Below are 20367 nucleotides of genomic sequence, written 5' to 3'. Positions count from 1 at the left end.
TTTTTATTGTTATTCCTTTGTGCTACGCCCTTTTCTCTCATACTCTCTGTCTCTACGCATTTCTAACACGTACACACCATCTTCATGAGCCCATATTTTTTTCCCCCACTCTTTCCTTTTTTTTTTTTTTTCTGTTAAAAAATGAATGAATTAAAAATATCATGTGACTGCTACAAAGCGAGACCAGCAAGAAAGGTTTCTCCGAGATCCAGTTCGTGCAAACAGTTATAGAATCATATGACAAATACGTATAATGGTATATAATATTGAACGATAGAGGCATATGACTATACCGGGTAAATGTATTTTTGTGTTTTTGTTTATTGTTTTTTTTCGCGTTTTTTTTTTGTTTTTGTTTGTTGTTGATCTGCGGCTTTATCTGAAGGATGGTCTCTTGTTGTTTAGTACGGTGGTTTCTGTGTCTCACTGTAAACCTTAAACTGTTCTGTTTACGTGTTCTTCCTCTCCAGCCCATCTCTCATCGTACTATCTGTAAAAATATACTTTCTCTTTAGCTTTCCGAGGTTTCAATGGGTAATGGATGTTATAAATAAACAATCATCTACATTATTTTAATTATTAGCTTGATCTTTAACTATTTCTAAACTGGCAATATTAAAAAAAAATAAAACAGAAAACAAAAACTATTAGGAAGATAAAGAATATCAAGACTCTAAAGAAGATGATTGATTCCAAATATGATATGGATTTGTTGAGGAGAGCTAACCCTGTTTTGTTCTCTCCACAGAGGTATGATGAGTACCCACTCGGTTACGACGACTTGATGCAGTATTTGTCGACAAAGGATATCACCAGCAGCTCCGACCCGCAACATAACAGACCTTATACATATATTGACTCACTGGACTTCCTGCTGTACGGACAAGGGGATGGAGACCTGGACATAGACCTCGACAAGAAACTCGCGTGCGAATATGCCCTGTACTACGTACAGAGCAAGAAAAAGAGCAAGCGCAACAAGAGGAGGAGCATGCTGGGGTCTAAACTATACCTCGATGAACTTCTTAATAACGGTGGTACACAGACACGTGACTGGTATGAGGCTATGGTGTCTGTGCTGGAGTCGGTGTCTATCACCGAGCTAGAACCCGAGTTGTTGTTAAAGCTGGACAGGTTGACGCAACAACACAACCAAGGCAACGGTAGAAGCGGTTCTAATCACCACCACAACAACCAGTTGACTACGCATAACATAAGCGTTTTCAACCGCCCGGATTTCGGTAGAAATGGCGTGAGAAATAGTGGGCTCGAGCTATTGAAGGACAGTAATTTGTCTCACTCTGAGGTGTTCAGTGGTAAGACTCTCAATGAGAGCGATGAATCCATGGATGATGAGACCAATGAGGTGATCCAGGACCTTACCTCTTACTTGATCTCCAATTCCATTAAGAGGGGAATCAAAGTCAAACCTACCAACCTTGATAACCCTGTACAGTTTTTAAAGAATGCAATTGATGAAATTCTTAATACGAGGGGAACTGAAAGTCCCGCACTCGATAGATCGTCTAATATCGACATGGAACATTCAACATCACCAGTAAATAACGCTGATGCGATTGATACCCAGGAGCTAGAGACGGCATTGAAAGATCTACAACTAGCTCATTCTTTTTTAACAAAGCAATTCGAACATTCTCGTGCAGAACAATCCCAAACTATTGGTAAGCTAACTAAAACTAACAGAGAACTACAAGATAAACTACTAAAGTACCACTCCAAGGTCTCCAAATTAGAAGACAAACTACGAGAGTCAGAAACTAAGAAAAGAGCACTCGAGGATGAAATTAGCAAGTCAAATGCGGAAAACAACTTATCTATATCCTCACCAATTATTGCTCCAGAATTATTCACCCCAGCTTCACCATCATCCCCTGGCAGTAACAATTCACACTCTATTACAGTTATGAGAAACGAATTTAAGAGAATGATTATAGAAACACAAAAAAAATACGAGAAAGAACTATCAGAAGAAAGAGAAAAGAGACAAAGACTGGAGTTGGAACTCGACGAACTTAAGGATTGAATGGTATAATGGATATTTCTTTCAAGTCATAAAATTAGGTAGTGAATCATTGTGTTCAGTGATCAAGTATCTTATCATATTCCAAGTATTCTAATACGTTATATCACTTGATGACAACACTTAGTCATTTGTCTTGTTCAATTTATACTTAAAAATCTTCGGCATTAATAATTGCGGGATTGACTAGGCAATAGATAGCACGGACACGACAGTTTGTAATATTATATACATTAATTCATAAAAAATTATGCGTAACTGTATTCCTTTAAAAAAATTTTTTTTTCGCAAGGAAATAATGAATGATCTTAAGGTTTATAACATTAATTTTAAATATTGTACATAATCACATTTACTTTTATATGAATAAGGTAAATTCTGAATAATTATCAAATCAAATACTGAAATTATCGTAAATGAAGCAGACATGAAATCAATCTTGGGTTAACAAAATTCTTTCTGAGAACCAATAACGTAATCGTTACAGTAACAATGAGGTAAAAAACTGAATACCACAAAATTATTTGAAGTAGGCTTTTGCTCTGCTCATGTTTCAGTTAGTCATTTGAATTTAGAATAGGTAGTGATTCTCGTAGAACAGGAAAAGACAATGAGGAAGAATCAATTAAAATGAAAAAGAAAAATAAGAGAGAGAGAGAACAAGTTATCTTTCTATCATATGATAGACATAACTCAGTTATCAATAAATTCAGCTCAATTTCAAACACTCCTCTAATATATAAACTAGGTTTTTGAAGATTTATCATAGTTAGAGTTCTGTTACCATTTTTTTTTGTATTATATTAGAAGTAATACTCTCTATTGTTACAGTCCTGGTATATTTTTTTATTTTATTTTTATATTTTTTTTTTTTGAGAAATAATAAGTTAAAAGCGTGCTTCACATTTTTCTAAATTCACTCAACACCGGGTATATAGCTTCAAAAGCCTGGTAGATTTCCTCTCTCTGCTTTGCACCTGTTAAAACAATCTTACCAGAAACGAAAATCAGTAAGACAATCTTAGGTTTAACCATTCTATAAATCAAACCTGGGAATAATTCGGGTTCATACGACGAGAAAGTACCGTGACTGAATGCCAAACCTTCTAAACGTATAGGGAATTTGACATCACAAGAGCCGACGATATTTTGAATCTTGAAATCAGTAAACTTTGCGGCGAAACCAATTTTTTGAATAATTCTAGCATATTTCCTGCTTGCTAGTTTCGAGTCATCCTCACTTTTGGCACCAGTAACAACCATCTTACCAGAGGCAAAAATAAGTGCTGTGGTCTTTGGTTCTCTAATACGCATGATGACGGCTGCAAAACGTTTTGGGTTATACTCTGCATTACGTGCATGCAGAGCCACAGTTTTCAAATCAAGTCTACAACCAAGATTAACAGTGGCAACAATATTTTGCAGCGTGGGTACAATACCAGAAGTGGCAGCATCATCATCCTCATCATCCTCCCCTTTACCCTCAGGTTTTACCAACTCATCAGTATTCTTATCTTCATTCTCCTTCACCTGTTTTTCCCATACTTCCCTCGCACTTGATTCGAAAGCAGCTTTATTAGCTTCTTTGAACTCCTTCATACGATCCTCATCAGTCATTGTAATAATTTTTCAAATATGGATAATAAAGAAACTAATAACAAACCTTGATCACTTTTTTTTTTTGTTTTTTGTTTTTTGTTTTTTTGAATAAAAAAATGATCTAAATTAATATTGTTCCAGGAAAAAGAGCTTCTAATATTGGCTATATCTTTTTAATTTATCTCAGTTTCCTATATTTAAACTTAGATCTTTAGTATCGTTGTTTGGTTATGACAATATATCGAAGATTATCACCCCACACTCAAAAAAAGGATGAATAAAAATAAACACAGCTATGATATTCTTTCCGCCCTAGAACCGTCTTGAAAGATTACAACAATCCTAGTTAAATCACAAAACACACAACTCAGAAGTGACTTGTAACAACGTATTGCTATATAACTTCTTCAAAATAGTGTTATATATAACCTTTAAAAACAAAAAAGGCTTTCAACTGCTAGTACAGACACACACACATCGGAATATTTTTTTTTTTTGGGATTTTTTTTTTTCTTTACAGTAGACAAAGTCACATGATTGTTCGTAATGTATAACAGTATATCATGTGATATAACGTATAATGATACAAGAAACGTGATAATATCGTCATAAACTATAACATATTTACCCGGATATTAAATGAGCCGGGTAACGAAGTTCAGTTTTTGTATTTCGTTTTTTTTTCTTTCTTTTTTATATTTAGCGCCATCCTTCGCGTTTAATGAGATCTGGCGATGAGGATATCAATTATCCCGAAAGGCATCGTATCTCTATTAATACTACATATTATGCTGTTGAGGTACACTTGCACATTAAGGTAAGCAATAACAACAACGATATATATATAAAATGGCTGAGATCAAATTAAATGCTGGTGAAGTATGGCGGCTTTACAAGGAATATACTAATTGTGCTCATGAAAATAGTGGGAGAGTAAGTAATGAGGAGCAGTTAACACAATATTATAGTTTAATCAATAGTGGTATACAATGTTTACAGCTACTTAAATCGCGGTTCGTTCTTGATGTGGAGCAGGACTCCAAAGTTACACTTGAGCTAGTGAAGTTGTTGCTCGATGAAACCCACTCGTGTCAGCTTGCTGAAATGCATCTATCCAGCCTTCGAGAAAGGTTCAAGAATCATGAAGATAGTGATCAATTACTTAGAGATCGATTAGTGTGCGAGTTTCTGACCTTATACACCGTGCCGTTACGCAGAGATGATCGAGTTCACTATGATTTAGCACTCAAGAACTGTCACGAATACGTCTCTTACCTTGAAAACTTAGTGGAAGAGAAAAATACCTATAAATATAAGAGCTGGATTCCCGTGTTCAAGTATGTGGTACTAGTTCTGAGTATGAAGCTCAGAAAATATAGCAGGGTGCATGAAAGATTCATGGAACTGATAAATGATAAAAACAACCTAACCCATGAATGGAGGAGTTTCCTAGTCTTGAATTACGCGGCGTTCTTATTAAAGAGAAGGAAGGTTATCAATCCAGAACTAATCGATCTCATAAAAGAAATTACCGTTGATAACACAAATGCGAAATTGTATGCATGGCGCTTGGCTACTGAATTACTTATGGAAATATTTACAGATAAAAATATCACCTCACATTTAAATGCCTTCAAAGAGTTTTTTGAAGGACATAAGAATGAGTTACATGGTGGTTACGAGATTGAGGTTACAGATGGAATTAAGCTGCAACTACAAATTGGATCAATTTTCGAATACAGGAACTTAAAGAATATCTTACTATTGTTCCAAAGTATAAGTTATATCATTAACTGTTACGACCCGAAGGCAAATTTCTCATCAAAATTCCTTCCTAAAGTAGAAGGAACAATAAGTATTCTTATTAATGAGAGTCATAATGAAATGGACAGGTCATTAAATGAATGGGACTCTCAGATTTGTTGGTATCAATCTATTCTAGAATCTACATCTTTTTACAAGATGTGGGAACAAATGCTTTTGAGAGGACCTGCATTTATTGGTGAAGGAAAATCAATTGGTAAGGAAATGTTTGGTATGTACGGGGGCCTATGTGATGTAATGGCAAAACAGATAAATCCTGATGTTGATGTAAATGAAGTTTTGGACGGATATGAATCCATTGCCGTAAGTAACCCTAGCGTGGAAATTAAAATGATATCTCTTATTAATAGTTATTTAATCCTAACCAGTATGGTAAGCGAAAACCCAAGCTCAAAATCGGAATATATCTCTCGCAGTAATGAGATATGGAGTAAAATTGAAACACTCTATCGGGAGAGTGATCTACAAAATAATAATGTTTGGGATGTTACTCTTTCTATGATATGGGTTATTAGCCATACCGAACCCTTTACATGGAGTCCCCTACCTACCACTGATGAAGAACGGATTCATCATATGGAGAGATTGAGATTATACTATAACAATAATAAATTCTATGGAAGTGAATCTCAAAGAGATTTCAAATTGAAGCATGGTGTACTTTTATTGGTAATGGTTAACTACCTAGGCGGACGATTATTTGAACAGGATTTACAAATCATGACCCGTATATCAGAGAAATGCTTCAAAAACTGTAACAAGTACTTGTCTGTCAACAAAAGTGTACGTTATGTGATGGGACTATGGGCATTAATGAATTATACAGTAAGTATGAAACATAAAGAAGTTGTGTACACACGATCTAAACTTAACGATATTTTACATGAGTGAATACACTATTAACATTGCGATATTATTCTTCTTTGTTCTAAATTATTGTTGCAAAGGTACCAACATTGTAATATTGTTACCACTCAACAGCATCCTTCCGTGGTGCTCCATAACTACCTCACTCTTCAATTCATTTCCCCCTACTACCTCAGTAGTGTATTCAACAGGATCTTCTAGTATCACATTTACAAACTCATCGAATCCGAGTAATTTACCTTTAAACTCACGATGAGATTGTAGTATTATATGAACTTGTTTGTCAACAGTTCTATCAATTACTTCCAAAGGTAACACATCCAAACTCATTATAAAACTGGTTGTGTCTTTTTTTGCTTGTCTCACTCACAGATTAATTCCCCTCCACACTTTAATATAAATTAACTTCTAATAAGAAGAGATTTTAGAAATTGTATCTTCTACAAAAAATTAGCGTCTGGTAGTTAGAATAAACAAAAATAAATTACGGTATCTACGTAAACTGAGACAAAAAAAAAATAGAATGTGGAAAAATCATAAAAAATGCATGTCAAGTTATAACACTTTACGATATATCATGATAAACATTATTAACGAAGACCCAACCGAAGTGGCAGCTAACGGGAATACATGCAATTAATACCGTAAAATAATATACGGGTGCATAAAAAAACCAACGGAGAAACCATTTCCAGTAGAAAGAAGAAAAGTGATGGTCCTGTCTACATGTCCCGTGCAGCTGTTTCTTTCGGATAAATGATATTTAGTTCACCGAAGAATCCGCTGAGTTTTAAATAGGTGCTGTTAGGTACAGAGCAACTTGATATCAGGCCTAAATAAAGCAAGCACGCGATGGATCAGTGGGGATGAGATTTATCTGTATAAGCGACACTACTCTGGAAAATTAAAAGGTAAAGAAAAAAAGAAAAAAAAAAGAAAAAGGAAAATAACGATTTTTATCGAAATAGGGTAAATATAGAACAAGTGAAATGAATTGCGTGGAGTTATCTAAGCGGAGTTGATATACAATCATCAGAAATTTTCCTTTCATGAATATTTATCCAATTGGTTGCATTATTGTCCAACCAAGAAGATAGAATGGAAAATTACACCCAGAAAAAAAAAAAATACGAAAAAAAGACAACTAATTTATTGATTAATGGATGCAGTCGAAGAATATACTGCACAACACCGAAGTTACAATCGGATGGGTTTAATTGATGATTCAAGAAACTGCACCCAGGATGATGTCAAAATTAAAATATTAAAATTAATTATAGACAAAGTGTTAGAAATAGTTGAAGAAACATGAGAGAAGTTTTAAATTTTAAGTTTTTTTCAATTTTTTTTTTTAGTGAACCATTTCATTTTTGCTGCTGCATTCAATTGGAGATAATATATCATTATCTGTTGTAACAGAGGTGCATTCATTGAGTTAATATACGAGCAAGTATTTTTTAATATATAAGAAGGAGAGCAAAATATGAGCAAATGTAATTTGAGATGTAAGTACATATTTGCTCACTCAGATTGAAGAGTATAAAAAGTAAACTATAAAAAACTACAACATTAGATAACAATGCCTAACAAGGTCTTCAACGTGGCAGTGTTTTTCGTTGTATTCAGAGAGAGTTTAGAAGCAGTCATTGTGATCTCAATTCTGCTATCTTTCTTGAAGCAAGCCATTGGTGATAAAGATGTTCAGCTGTACAAGCGGTTAAGGAAACATGTGTGGATCGGTTGTTTCCTAGGGTTTTTCATTTGTTTGGCTATTGGTGCTGGTTTCATTGGTGCATATTACTCATTAGAGAAGGATATTTTCGGTAGTGCGGAAGATCTATGGGAAGGTATCTTTTGTATGATTGCTACCGTTATGATCAGTATGATGGGTATTCCTATGTTAAGAATAAACAAGATGCAGAGTAAATGGAGAGTCAAAATTGCAAGATCGTTAGTCGAATCCCCAACTAAGAGAAGTGATTGGTTCAACATTGGATTCTTGAGTAGGCGTTACGCTATGTTTCTCTTGCCTTTCATCACCGTTCTAAGAGAAGGTTTAGAAGCTGTTGTGTTCGTTGCTGGTGCAGGTATTACTACAAAGGGCTCTCATGCTTCTGCCTACCCACTACCTGTTGTTGTCGGTTTACTTGCTGGTGCCTTTGTCGGATGGCTATTATACTACGGTGCCTCCAGATCTTCTTTACAGGTTTTCTTGGTCATCTCAACATCCATCTTATACCTAATTGCTGCTGGTCTATTTTCCAGAGGTGCATGGTTCTTTGAAAACTACCGCTTCAACAAGGCTTCTGGTGGTGATGCATCGGAAGGTGGTGATGGTAACGGTTCCTATAACATTCACAAAGCTGTCTATCATATCAATTGTTGCAACCCAGAACTGGACAATGGTTGGGATATTTTCAATGCCTTACTCGGATGGCAAAATACTGGTTACTTATCCAGTATCCTATCATATAATATTTACTGGGCTGTCCTAATCATGGTCTTAATGTTGATGATGTACGAAGAAAGACATGGTCACCTGCCTTTCTTGCCAAACTTGAAGCTAAGACACCTAAACCCAGGTTACTGGATTAAGAATAAGAAGAAGTTCGAACTTACTGAAGAACAGAAGGCAGAACTGTTTAACCGTATGGACAACATCGAATTCACCGAAGAAGGTGACATTATTGAAAGAGAAGCTAACACAGAAGCCCATGATAGCTCTTCTTTACTAGCTGGTCGCTCATCTAAGGAAGAAGCTAAGGAAAATAACAGAGTCTTGGACTATAGAATCACTACTAACAGTTCCGATTAAAATATATCATAACCCACCAATTATTTTTCTTTCCTACTTTGTCCTTAATAATATAAATAGGATAAATTTATGAAAAAATTGTTAAAGTTCTACTTCACACGTAATAATAATAATAATAATAATAATAAAAAAAGCATAAATCGATTTTTTAATAATTAAAGAAGTAAGAAGCTTCATAATCTTTTTTTATATCTCCTTTTTACTATTGTTTTAACTTCCATTTCGCCTTGTATTTATGAATCAGGAATAAAACAACTAACTTATATAAGTCAAATCTATAGAAAACCAAAACAATATGGCTAATATCAATTGTATAAAATTAGAAAAAAGAAAATCTAGATTGTATTTTTTATTAATATGTTCATTAATCACTATCAACTCTAATTATTTGATATAACTATATACGATGTATCATATGCCTTTTTTAAATATTGGCCAGGTTTATGCCAGGCAAAGTTCATTGAGACGAGGGTGCCCTTTATTTTGCTTTATTTTAATATTGATTCAATTTAAAATAAATATGTTCTTTATCCTAGAAGCGGGCGCCTCAACAAGGACATATACATGCTTATACTCCTTAAAATTACTCTGAACTTTTTATTTCTCTCGAAGATTCAATAAGCTACCAACTATATTATATATTATTAATCATATCAGTGCGAAGACGGTGATATAACTAAGGTTTTCTAATACTTTGATCTTTAAAATTTTATTATTTATTTTTTTCTACAAATTAGAGTGGTATAGTGAAAGGGAGGAGATATAAATACGGATCATATAGAGAAAATGCCAGATGTTGAACAGCCGATCAGTAGGAAGAACGAAACTTTGGTGAAACTCTCTAGTGTGGCGGATGAGTTTGTATTTAGTGAAGATGTGAAGCTAAACCTTCAGGATGTGTTACAGGAATGTATAGACACCTATGAGAACTATTCCGATGAAGTCAAGAAGATCAAAAGTCTGGATCATACTGACACTAAGAACGTTATTGAATCCTGCAAATCTGCCTACGTTTACTACAAAATTGTTCATAATTTTATAACGAAGATAATACCACATCTCGGTGAATTTGAAGCAGCCACGGGACCGAATGCAACTGCACTACAGGCTGAACTGATTAAGATATATTATACTTTGTTTTCTAGGCTGGAAAATGATAAAAAGATTAACTATATCAAAAACATTATCATAAGATATTCTGAATCCGACAAGACAAACGTAAATACGAAACCTATGATATTACAGCATAAACAAGACAAATCAATCTTAATGGATGATGTCAAGAGCATAAATACAAAAAAGTCTGGCTCCGGTATTTCATGTAGAGAATTACTATCTCTAATCAAGTTCAATGAAGATGGTGTTCTCCTGATAGACGTGCGGCCAAAATTGGAATACGATCAAAACCATATAAAAACAAAAAATGTCATTTGCATTGAACCAATATCCTTCAAAGAAAGTTATTCAGACCAGCAAATTGAAAAGATATCCATGATTCCCTCACCCAAAGCTGAAATACAAATTTTTCAAAGGAGAGATGAGTTTCCCTATATTGTATTGTACACAGACTTAGAAGAGAAATCAAACTTTTATTTCCAACAACTGAAAGTTCTCTTAGGTATCATTATCCAAAGGTCGTTCTCGAAACCTCTAGATTTGAATAAGACGAAGGTATTTTTCTTGAGTGATTCATTACAAAATTGGATGAAAAATGGAGGAGAGATTGAGAAATCTAAAGAAATTAGGCACATCAGACCTAGAGGATTTAGCGGCGGAAATGGAATTATAGGTATGCCCCTACAGGAACGCAGGACGTCTGGAACTATAGGACACAATATGCCATCAATTAACCCCATGCCGAAATCACCTCTACCACCTTTACCATCAACAAAGGCAGATTCGATACCAGGGCATGGATCATTCGATGCTCAGAGCTTTCGTTCGACCAACTATCCCCAAACACCCCATATTACTCATAGTGTTCCTATAAGAAGCCTATCCACCTCACCAGATCCGGTTACTAACATCAATCAAAACCTAAATACCCGAGTGGAAACTTCTAGCAGTCCAAAACTGAACGGTAGAAACAACGTATTTCCAGACCTATCTAGGTCATACTTGTTGAGAAAAGACTTAAGTAATGGGTCTAATTCTCAACATAACCCTAGTATTAACAGCAGAGAAAGTACAGCACCTATAGTAAGAAGTTCATCTGCAGAACCACAACTACCTCCAATGCCATCTAGGCCTGATAAAATAAATCGGAGAGACAACAAACCCAAGACACCGAATATTTTTGAAACCGAAATAATGGTTGGTCTCGAAAACATGGGAAATTCTTGTTATATTAACTGTATTATCCAATGTATCCTGGCTACCCACGAACTACTGCAGATATTTTTGAATGGTAATTATGCAAAGCACATCAATAAAGACAGCAAATTAGGCTCTAAAGGGGTTTTGTCAAATAACTTTGCTAAATTAGTTAAAACTATGTATGAGGAAGGATTGTCAGCGAAACATGGTAAGAAATCACAACCTGTCAAAACACTACATTTTAAAATGGCATGCGGTTCAATAAATTCACTTTTTAAGGACTCAAGTCAACAGGACTGCCTCGAATTTTGTCAGTTTTTGCTTGATGGTCTTCATGAAGACCTTAACCAATGTGGTGCGAACCCACCTCTTAAGGAATTATCTCCTGCAGCGGAAAAAATGAGAGAAAATTTATCTCTTAGAATTGCATCAGGTATTGAATGGGAGAGATATCTAACCACTGATTTCAGTATTATTGTTGATTTATTTCAAGGCCAGTATGCCTCACAGCTTAGATGTAAGGTTTGTAGCAGAACATCTACCACCTACCAGGCATTTTCTGTTCTCTCCGTACCAGTGCCATCTGGAAAAAGTTGCAGTTTATTGGACTGTTTCCTTGAATTTACAAAAATAGAGAATTTAGAGGTGGAAGAAGAATGGTTCTGCCCAGACTGTCAGAAAAAACAACCATCGACCAAGAAACTAACTATTACTAGGCTTCCTAAGAACCTTATTATTCATCTGAAGAGATTTGATAATATGCTGAATAAAAATAATATATTTGTAAGATATCCTGCCGAATTAGATTTGACACCATTTTGGGCCAATGATTTTGATGGTAAACTACCACCTGGTATAACAGATGAAATTCCAACAAGAGGTCAAATTCCGCCGTTCAAGTATCAATTATATGCTGCAGCATGTCACTTTGGTAGTTTGTATGGTGGTCATTATACCTCATATGTTAATAAAGGTTCTGCTAATGGCTGGATATATTTTGATGATACTGTTCATCGTCAAGTTAGATTTAAAAATGAGTTCATTAGTCCTAGTGCATATGTTTTATTTTACCATAGAACAATGGAGAAGTAACTCTAACGATTTTATAGTGTTTTTACATGAATAGAACTACTAATGATAATGAGTAATGAATTGCATATTTCTTCATTAACGTTATATTTTAGGTTACGACATAATTTTTAAAAATAGACTATACTTGAGAATTACTCATTAATTCTTTTTGAATTATATACATAATATTTACTGAAACAGTAAAGAGGCTGCAAAATCAGCATTTCCGTTCGTTTTAGTCAAGGCCTGTATAACTTCTTGTCTTGAGAAACCTAAATCCATGAGTTGTTTGATAGTTGCATCAGGGAAAGAACCAGCTCCGGCATTATTTTCGGGCTTATTTGTAGTAGGTCTGACCTTGGGGGTTACTGTTATAGAAGGCTTAGCTTTCTTTGCAGAAGGTATTTGCGTAGATTTTGTTTGCGGATTTCCTAACATATCAACGTTAGTATCCTTCGGGATCTCAGCCTCATTTAGAAATTTTGTTTCGGTACCAGCAATCCTTAATACATTATTTTCCAGGTCTATACAAGCTTGATGCCTCTTCAACATATCCAAACCCAGAAGCAAATCAACATTTGAATCTAATACAACGAAACTGCAAGGTACAAATTGTGATTCAATTTTCACTTGGGCTTGATGTATCCTACCCAAAATTTTACCAGTTCCAACACCTCTAGCTTCACCAATGAATCTTTTATCAATAAATCTCTTTAATTCAGTTTTTTCTGCAAGTTTAGGAGACATTATTGTCATTTGAGCACCAGAATCGACAAAAGCCTTGACAGGATGACCATTAATTTCCATGTTGATGTATAACATACTAACTTGTGCAAAAACTTCTGGAGTATATTCTAAGGCATTACGAAGCTGTTCATCAATTACTTGTTTATCTTTCAACTCTTCCAGTTTTTTCTTATTTTCTGGATTTTCTGGATCAGCAATTAATCTGTTATATTCTGCATCCGGTACTCCGTATGGGTTAGTAGACGTAGATCCACCTCTTCTTTGAGCAATTAACGGTCCTAACTTTGCTTTAAATCTTTCTTTGTCATTTACCAATTCGTTAATGTCATCGAATGGCATATGAAGGCTCTGTCTAAGAGCTGGATTACCGAGGAGTTCTAGTCTAAATCTCTCAATATATTCATCTTCACTAATTTCAGCTAAAGGTTGTGGTGACATTCCCATATCTACAGCTGTAACCTTTCTACGCATCAAAATTAAATCATCATCACCTAGGCCCAACTCTTTTAAAGTTTTTTTAGCATTAGGGTCGAGAAGAATTGTATTAAAATATAAATCGTGCTGTTTAAGGTCAAAACCACAATCAATTTCTAGCAAAGCCACTAAATCAACTAGATTCATATCACTGCTGACTTCCAAAGGCCCATATACCTCACCGTTGATTTCATTCGAGACTGTTAACATCATTTTTTTTTTTTATTATTATTATTCCTTTTAGCAATTATAACAAATAAATATTTCCTTTTATTGAAAGGAATCTATAACTTGCTGTACTATCAGTTAGCTTTATGTAAACTAATGCAAGCAATTTTAGTATTTCACAATTATAGCACTCATAGCTATTCAGACAATGCAAAGGTTCGCCTCCTCCTCCCCTACATCGCCACCCATATCACTCTAGATGCACGTGATCTACATCTGTATTATAAATACATATATCAGTGAGTTTAACAGTTCATATTAGAGTCATTGTATATCAGCGAAGAGCAAACAAATACTATCTTCATGATCCTCGAAAATGTTAGCCATCAGCATTGGGGAACAGTCCTAGCTGCTACAAATAAAAACACAGCCCTACACTGTTACAAATCAGACAACTATAGCCATTTGACTAAATAACTAATTTTGAGCAACATACTGGAGAAGTACTTTTAGCTAATAAAGATTTGTTTCTCGGCCTCACTATAATTTTAAGCATGTTCTTGACACATTTTTTTTGGTTTCCGATGATTTACGCCTAGTAGGCACATGATTTACGTTTTTCGAGAATGTGATTTACGGGAAGACCAAAATGTATTATGTCTGGTAGGAGTGAACTCTAAGTCGATAAACTTTTCACTGGTACTGGATTTTGTGTTTGACTGACTAGACGAGAGGTATATGTGTGTTGCTGTTCTCTATGAGGTTTGTACTCGTTGCCACTCATTGGAGACGATAAGTTATACTTCTACGCTAGTCTAAATTAAGAAATTCATAAATTTGCCTCTCTAGGGATGGAGACGATGACTAAATTTTACAGTAGTGTATTTAGTGGGTAGAGAATAGGAAACAAATTACCGATAAGACTCTATATTATCTTTGGCTAATCATAAAAGTTTAAATAATTTCTTCGTGATGATTAGGAAACTAAGGAGTACTACGAAGAAGTTAGCAACAGCTAATGCCGAATTAGCTGCTGTGAAGGAAGAGGAAGTAGATGTGGTTTTAGAGTCTGCTAAGAAAAGGGTTAGGATCAATGAGAAACCAACAATACATGAAATCTCGATAGTTAAAAAAGAAACTAAAGAGGTAAGGATAGAAAATGGTCCTCTTCCCGAGTTAAGTGATGAGTTCCTGGAGAAACATGTGCCAGAATTTCAAGTTGCATGCAAGAAAATATTAGGTGTAGACCCCACGCTTATAAGGTATGTCTTAATCAAGGATTTTCCATTATTCTTGAAGAGCAGGCCTCATGTTGACGATCTTCATGATAAGTTTACAAGATTAGCGAGTGCTATAATCTCACAGCAACTTAGTAACAGCGCTGCCAGATCGATAAGAGAGAGGTTTGTCACACTCTATGATGGTAAATTTCCTGATCATAAAACTGTGAAGAAAGATATGGATGATCCAGAGAAGAAGGAGGTCATTATAAAGTGTGGTTTGAGTAAAAAAAAAGGAGAATACCTTATTTCATTAGCTAACTATTTCAATGACAATGAAGAGAGAATCAAAGTTCTATTTAAGGATGAAGACAATGACCAAGAGATAATGGATGATCTGGTTACCAATATAAAAGGAATTGGGCCATGGAGTGCGAAGATGTTTCTGATGACTGGTTTATATAGAATGGATATATTTGCCCCTGACGATGTCGGAATTGCTCGAGGGTGTGCAAATTACCTTTCAACTAGACCTGAAATACTCGAAAGGGTGATGAGAAATAGAGGGACAATAAAAAAAAGTAAAATCAAACACAAAAAATTTAATTGGAAGGTATACGATGAGGACATTTTGGATACCCTTTCGTCATTTTTTTCACCCTACCGAACAGTATTCAGTTTTCTTATGTGGAGAATGGCCAGTACTGATATTGATGCCATTATCAAAACTGAAACCGACTTTACAAGCACGAAAACTAGCGTTAATGAATAAATTTATTTTTATGAACTTCATCATAATCTTTAGATCAATATCAAATTTTATAAATATTTATGACAACTTAGATATCTTAATAAATAATTGTATTTACATGTACTTTTTCATAAACTATATGAGTGTTAAACCTTAGAACTATGGTTCGCTACCACAACATATTACTCACAAGATGAGGTTTTCAAATGTTTAGAGTGTATCTTCAAGCAATCGATAATTAGACAGTTTGTGACTCGATTATCTTAGTACTTGTTTGGAGGCCTCCTGGATAATCTTACTACCAGCCTTTAATTGCTGTTGATGTAACTTCGAAATGGTGTTTCTAATTGGAAGTCTAGGGGCTCTCAATTGAGCGGCAAATAATAGAGAAAGAGTCAATAACGCTAAAGCACCACCTTGATGCATGGAAGCAACAGATATTGGAACGTAGTACAGTACAGCAAGAGCACCTAATGTGACTTGTACGGCTAGGACACCCATCATAGCTTTCATGGTTATATCGGCATTCCTTGGGACAATATACTTTCTCTTATTACAGTATATGTGAGCTGCTAAAATAGCGGCAAAAGTAACTGTGGCCAAAATTCTATGGTTTAATTGCACAGTCACTGGGTTTTCTAACATGTTTCTCCACCATTTATCGGACTTGTCTTCCTTACGGGCATACCTGTCTTCAAACAATTCTCTAGAAGGTGGAATGATGTGTTCACCCATGTGTGGGAAGGTTGGATACACTAGACCAGCGTCCAAACCGGCAACCATACCACCACTCATAGCAGTGATAAAAGTTAAAGCAGTCAAAGCAATTGCAACCTTTCTGATTGGAGTAATATTAGAGCTCTCTAGCTTCTTAAAAGCTTCTAGAGCCTTAGCTGGGTTCTTTAGCCATTTCAATTCTCTTAATATCTCCCAACCAGTCCATAACATACCCATATACAATAAGAAAGCTGCACCTAAATGAGTAGTCAATCTGTATTGAGAAACGGTTGGCTTAGATTGTCTGGCCTCTAGTTGTTCCTTATCCAAACCAGACTTAACCATCCACCAACCAACGAAACCTTGTAAACCTAACAAACCAGAAAGGAATAATAATCTTTTATTAACATGGCCAGATGTCTTCTTAGTCACAACAAAGTACAATGCAGGTAAGACAAAAATACCACCTATAGCACGGCCCCATAGTCTATGGAACCATTCCATGAAGAAAATAAATTTGAATTCATCCAAGTTGATATGGGAGTTCAATTCCATAAATTCTGGGGACTCTCTGTACTTAGCAAATTCCTCTTCCCATTCGGCTTGAGATAATGGTGGTAGGGCACCTAAAATAGGTCTCCATTCGGTAATACTCAAACCAGATTCAGTCAACCTTGTCAAACCACCTAGGATAACAATACCAAAGACAAGACCAGAAGTACCAATCAACCAGTAAGCAACATATTTGCTAGTCTTGACATCTTTAGCAGCCAATGGAATGCCGGTAGCGTCCATCTTTATAGCAGCCTCGTCAATAATTTTAGCACCAGTAGCAGCAATATTTCTCAAAGTTTTGATACTAGAGAAGGATCTACTCCTGTTAGCGTTCAATAGTGACAAAGCTAGGGGACTCTTAGAGGAGAACTGTCTCGAAATAGACAAACTGTTCCTCTCAATCAATGCGGTACCATTACTCAATAAGGAACGAGCATTCTGCCGGGTCGATAACCTTACACCAGCACCGCAAAGCTGACGGCTCATAATTCTGGAGAACATGATTCAATCAAAGTGCACTTAGGGCTGATATGTTATAATGTTGTGAGTGCTGCAAGAATATTATAAAAGAAACAGAGATTTCTCACAGCCTTTATGCAAGTTAATGCCAAAATGATCAAAGACTGTCCTGATTATATATTCATGAACAAGTGACAATGGTGACAAATACAAACAATGGGAGAAAGAAAGGGCACGATAATTTTTTTGCCCTAGCTGTCTCTCTCTCTGTCAAGTCGTTCCCTAACTGTTTTGCTGCTTACAGCCAAGGTATTCGTCCGCTAGCACATAGTGCGGGTTAAATCCGACAAAAGTTTTATTACTAAGATTGTTTAAGAAGCACAATGTTGTTTTACTAATCATGCTCTCTGGTGACTTACATTGACAGTGGGATATCGGGTAATTAATTATTATTCTCCATCTCACTTGTTTATATAGAGCCATACGTAACCTGAAAGCCATTTAAAAAAAAGAAAATATTGGGAATAATAATATTCGAAGTCAAAATTTATAATTGAAATATAGTTTAATATAAGTTATAGTTTAATTGAAAGAACCAGTAATACCTTAGGAGAATTATAATAAGAAATGAAAATAAATACAGCGCTAGCTGGAAGTAAATGAAATGAACAATTGTTTTTTATGCAGTTTTTATTTGTTTTTGTTTTGAATAGCTATTTCCTTTGTATAAGCATTCAACAGTTATAGTTATTAATTCAAAAATGCGATGTTATTTTTTTTGTAGTTATTTTTATCAGTGATATTACCAAATTCTTTTAGAAACCATTTTATACCTTGTAACTTCCTCTAATGGCATTTGTTCGGTAACTTCGATTGAGCTTGCTTTAGATTTCCCATTTGAAATTATAGGCATTTGTAGTAGTGATTGGTTAGCTGATGTGAGTATTTCGGGGCTGGGGCTCTTATTCGAGCTATCGGTAGAGAATGCTGGTGGAGATCCTAATCGAGATGAGTTTTCACTTTTCAATGGTAGTGCCTCGGCTGATGAGTTATTGGCAGAGCCATTCTCTTCAATCGGTGACACATACCCATTGGATTCATGTTCATCATTCAAAAGGTCTCTAGTAATCTCATCCATCTTACTGAGACCAGTACTGATTAGCCCTGGTACATATGTTTCAGAATTCACATCGGTCACGTATTCACCTGAAGGGAATCTTCTTTGGATACTTTGAGTCCATTTTGATAAAATATAATGAAGCAGCATCTTTGCTGTGAAAATAAGTAGCATACTAATAACTAGTGTTATTCCTAGATAGATGTAGTCCCTACCTTCTTCGATAGGTTGAAAAAAAACGGGTCTCAACATGGTTATAAACAAAACCACAGATGCTGGAAGAGGTATACCCAATCTATTTTGGTATTCGGTGGAGTTTTTCGTATAATCTCTATATGCAATGAAATAGAACTTGTCATACATTTCTGGTCTAATACGATTGAATTTTGTAATATACGCGTGTTTGATCCAATCAACAATTATCTCACTACCGATGACGTTAAAGGTAGGACTGCTTTGGATACCTGAAGAGCTTATATTGAGACACCAAGTAAATGGGATTATACTAGAAATATTTCTCGATTTGGCGACTAAGTTCCTTAAACCTATAATGGATAGGAAGAGAAGTAGTTTAAATCTTTCTGCAACATCTGACATACCAATTTGGAATAAACCTTCCTTATCTATCTTTTTGAAAACTGAACCTTTGATTTCGGAGAACTGCATAGAGAGCAGTAGTGTCAGTAAAGCGTTGGAACATGAATTTGTTGCAATATTTAGAGAGATGGTCTGATATACCAACACATACCCATGGCATGTTAAGTAAATTACACCTAGAAGAAGCAGGCAGAGTTGCTTATGTCTCATTCTCTTGTAGCAATTGTGGGAGACCACCACGGTCAAGAGACTTTGGCCTACACTCGATAACAGTTGGTCTGACATCTCTAACAGACTAAAGAGAACATATAATTTCACTGTACTCTGTCTCTTTATCCTGTGATAAACTTTTGAGGTATCTAATGGACTAAGCAATATCACTGATACCACTATCAAAAAAGCTGTGCATTTGTCCTGGAAAATCTTGGATTTGCGTTCCCTACGCAACCGTTTTTGCTCCTTAGTAAGCTCCCTCCTATTGTGCTGGTTTTCCTTAATCTTATTCTCTGATCTCATATCTATAGAACTCTCATCTTTCTTCCCAAGGAAACCCCTCATACGTTTTTTGAAGCCTTTCAGGTGGTGACGGAATACATTGTAGGGGAGTTCAGTGAAATAATATAGGAAACAATCGTAACTTGCTAGCAAAGTAAACAGCATAAACTTCTCTAGATATAACGGTATTCTGAACATGTTCAGTAACTGTTCTACTTCAAAATCGTGCTGGTTGTATTCATCATCTTCATCCTCCTCCTCGTCCTCAAATCTGTCCACATCATCACCTAGACTAAGTATCGACCCAGACCGAAATCGTAGCTCAGATCGCAATTCAGATCTACCGCTCGTCTGTCTTCTACTCGGCTTTGACATATCAATCAAAATATAACTCCGATCAAACAACCCTATTTATTTTTTTCTGTTTTGTATCTTTCTATCTTTCTGTAACTATCTCTGCTAAATTCCTTCTTTTAAGCAATGGTAAAAAAAACCTTCTTCTCTTGACGTATATAAATTAAACGTTCCAAGTTC

At 35.4% G+C, this 20367-nt stretch overlaps 10 protein-coding genes across 10 annotated transcripts; 5 read left to right on the top strand and 5 right to left on the bottom strand.

Annotated features, from left to right (window-relative positions):
* Positions 1-682: 682 nt before the first annotated feature.
* Positions 683-2044, top strand: PEA2 (Pea2p; the record flags this gene model as incomplete). Its single annotated transcript, XM_071053598.1, has 1 exon — positions 683-2044. One exon carries the CDS (start codon positions 683-685, stop codon positions 2042-2044), a length of 1362 nt encoding a protein of 453 aa, XP_070911006.1.
* An 897-nt stretch (positions 2045-2941) lies between these two features.
* On the bottom strand, positions 2942-3658 carry SPT15 (TATA-binding protein; the record flags this gene model as incomplete). Its single annotated transcript, XM_071053597.1, has 1 exon — positions 2942-3658. One exon carries the CDS (start codon positions 3656-3658, stop codon positions 2942-2944), a length of 717 nt encoding a protein of 238 aa, XP_070911005.1.
* Positions 3659-4489: 831 nt separating this feature from the next.
* SCC4 (cohesin-loading factor complex subunit SCC4) lies at positions 4490-6355 on the top strand (the record flags this gene model as incomplete). Its single annotated transcript, XM_071053596.1, has 1 exon — positions 4490-6355. One exon carries the CDS (start codon positions 4490-4492, stop codon positions 6353-6355), a length of 1866 nt encoding a protein of 621 aa, XP_070911004.1.
* Positions 6356-6397: 42 nt separating this feature from the next.
* Positions 6398-6661, bottom strand: LSM5 (RNA-binding protein LSM5; the record flags this gene model as incomplete). The annotated part of the gene is made up of 1 exon (XM_071053595.1): positions 6398-6661. The coding sequence occupies one exon, from the start codon at positions 6659-6661 to the stop codon at positions 6398-6400; it is 264 nt and encodes an 87-aa protein (XP_070911003.1).
* A 1249-nt stretch (positions 6662-7910) lies between these two features.
* FTR1 (high-affinity iron permease FTR1) lies at positions 7911-9146 on the top strand (the record flags this gene model as incomplete). The annotated part of the gene is made up of 1 exon (XM_071053594.1): positions 7911-9146. The coding sequence occupies one exon, from the start codon at positions 7911-7913 to the stop codon at positions 9144-9146; it is 1236 nt and encodes a 411-aa protein (XP_070911002.1).
* A 786-nt stretch (positions 9147-9932) lies between these two features.
* On the top strand, positions 9933-12554 carry UBP5 (putative ubiquitin-specific protease UBP5; the record flags this gene model as incomplete). Its single annotated transcript, XM_071053593.1, has 1 exon — positions 9933-12554. The coding sequence occupies one exon, from the start codon at positions 9933-9935 to the stop codon at positions 12552-12554; it is 2622 nt and encodes an 873-aa protein (XP_070911001.1).
* A 168-nt stretch (positions 12555-12722) lies between these two features.
* On the bottom strand, positions 12723-13967 carry DDI1 (Ddi1p; the record flags this gene model as incomplete). The annotated part of the gene is made up of 1 exon (XM_071053592.1): positions 12723-13967. One exon carries the CDS (start codon positions 13965-13967, stop codon positions 12723-12725), a length of 1245 nt encoding a protein of 414 aa, XP_070911000.1.
* Positions 13968-14894: 927 nt separating this feature from the next.
* Positions 14895-15914, top strand: MAG1 (DNA-3-methyladenine glycosylase II; the record flags this gene model as incomplete). The annotated part of the gene is made up of 1 exon (XM_071053591.1): positions 14895-15914. The coding sequence occupies one exon, from the start codon at positions 14895-14897 to the stop codon at positions 15912-15914; it is 1020 nt and encodes a 339-aa protein (XP_070910999.1).
* Positions 15915-16151: 237 nt separating this feature from the next.
* Positions 16152-17666, bottom strand: COX15 (Cox15p; the record flags this gene model as incomplete). The annotated part of the gene is made up of 1 exon (XM_071053590.1): positions 16152-17666. One exon carries the CDS (start codon positions 17664-17666, stop codon positions 16152-16154), a length of 1515 nt encoding a protein of 504 aa, XP_070910998.1.
* Positions 17667-18426: 760 nt separating this feature from the next.
* EMP65 (Emp65p) lies at positions 18427-20208 on the bottom strand (the record flags this gene model as incomplete). The annotated part of the gene is made up of 1 exon (XM_071053589.1): positions 18427-20208. One exon carries the CDS (start codon positions 20206-20208, stop codon positions 18427-18429), a length of 1782 nt encoding a protein of 593 aa, XP_070910997.1.
* Positions 20209-20367: the final 159 nt, after the last annotated feature.

Source organism: Nakaseomyces bracarensis, assembly GCF_045282275.1.
Source record: "Nakaseomyces bracarensis strain CBM3 chromosome Unknown Scaff11_0, whole genome shotgun sequence".
NCBI lineage: Eukaryota > Fungi > Ascomycota > Saccharomycetes > Saccharomycetales > Saccharomycetaceae > Nakaseomyces > Nakaseomyces bracarensis.
Note: the sequence above shows the minus strand (reverse complement) of the source record. Positions and strands in the feature narration are given on the sequence as shown.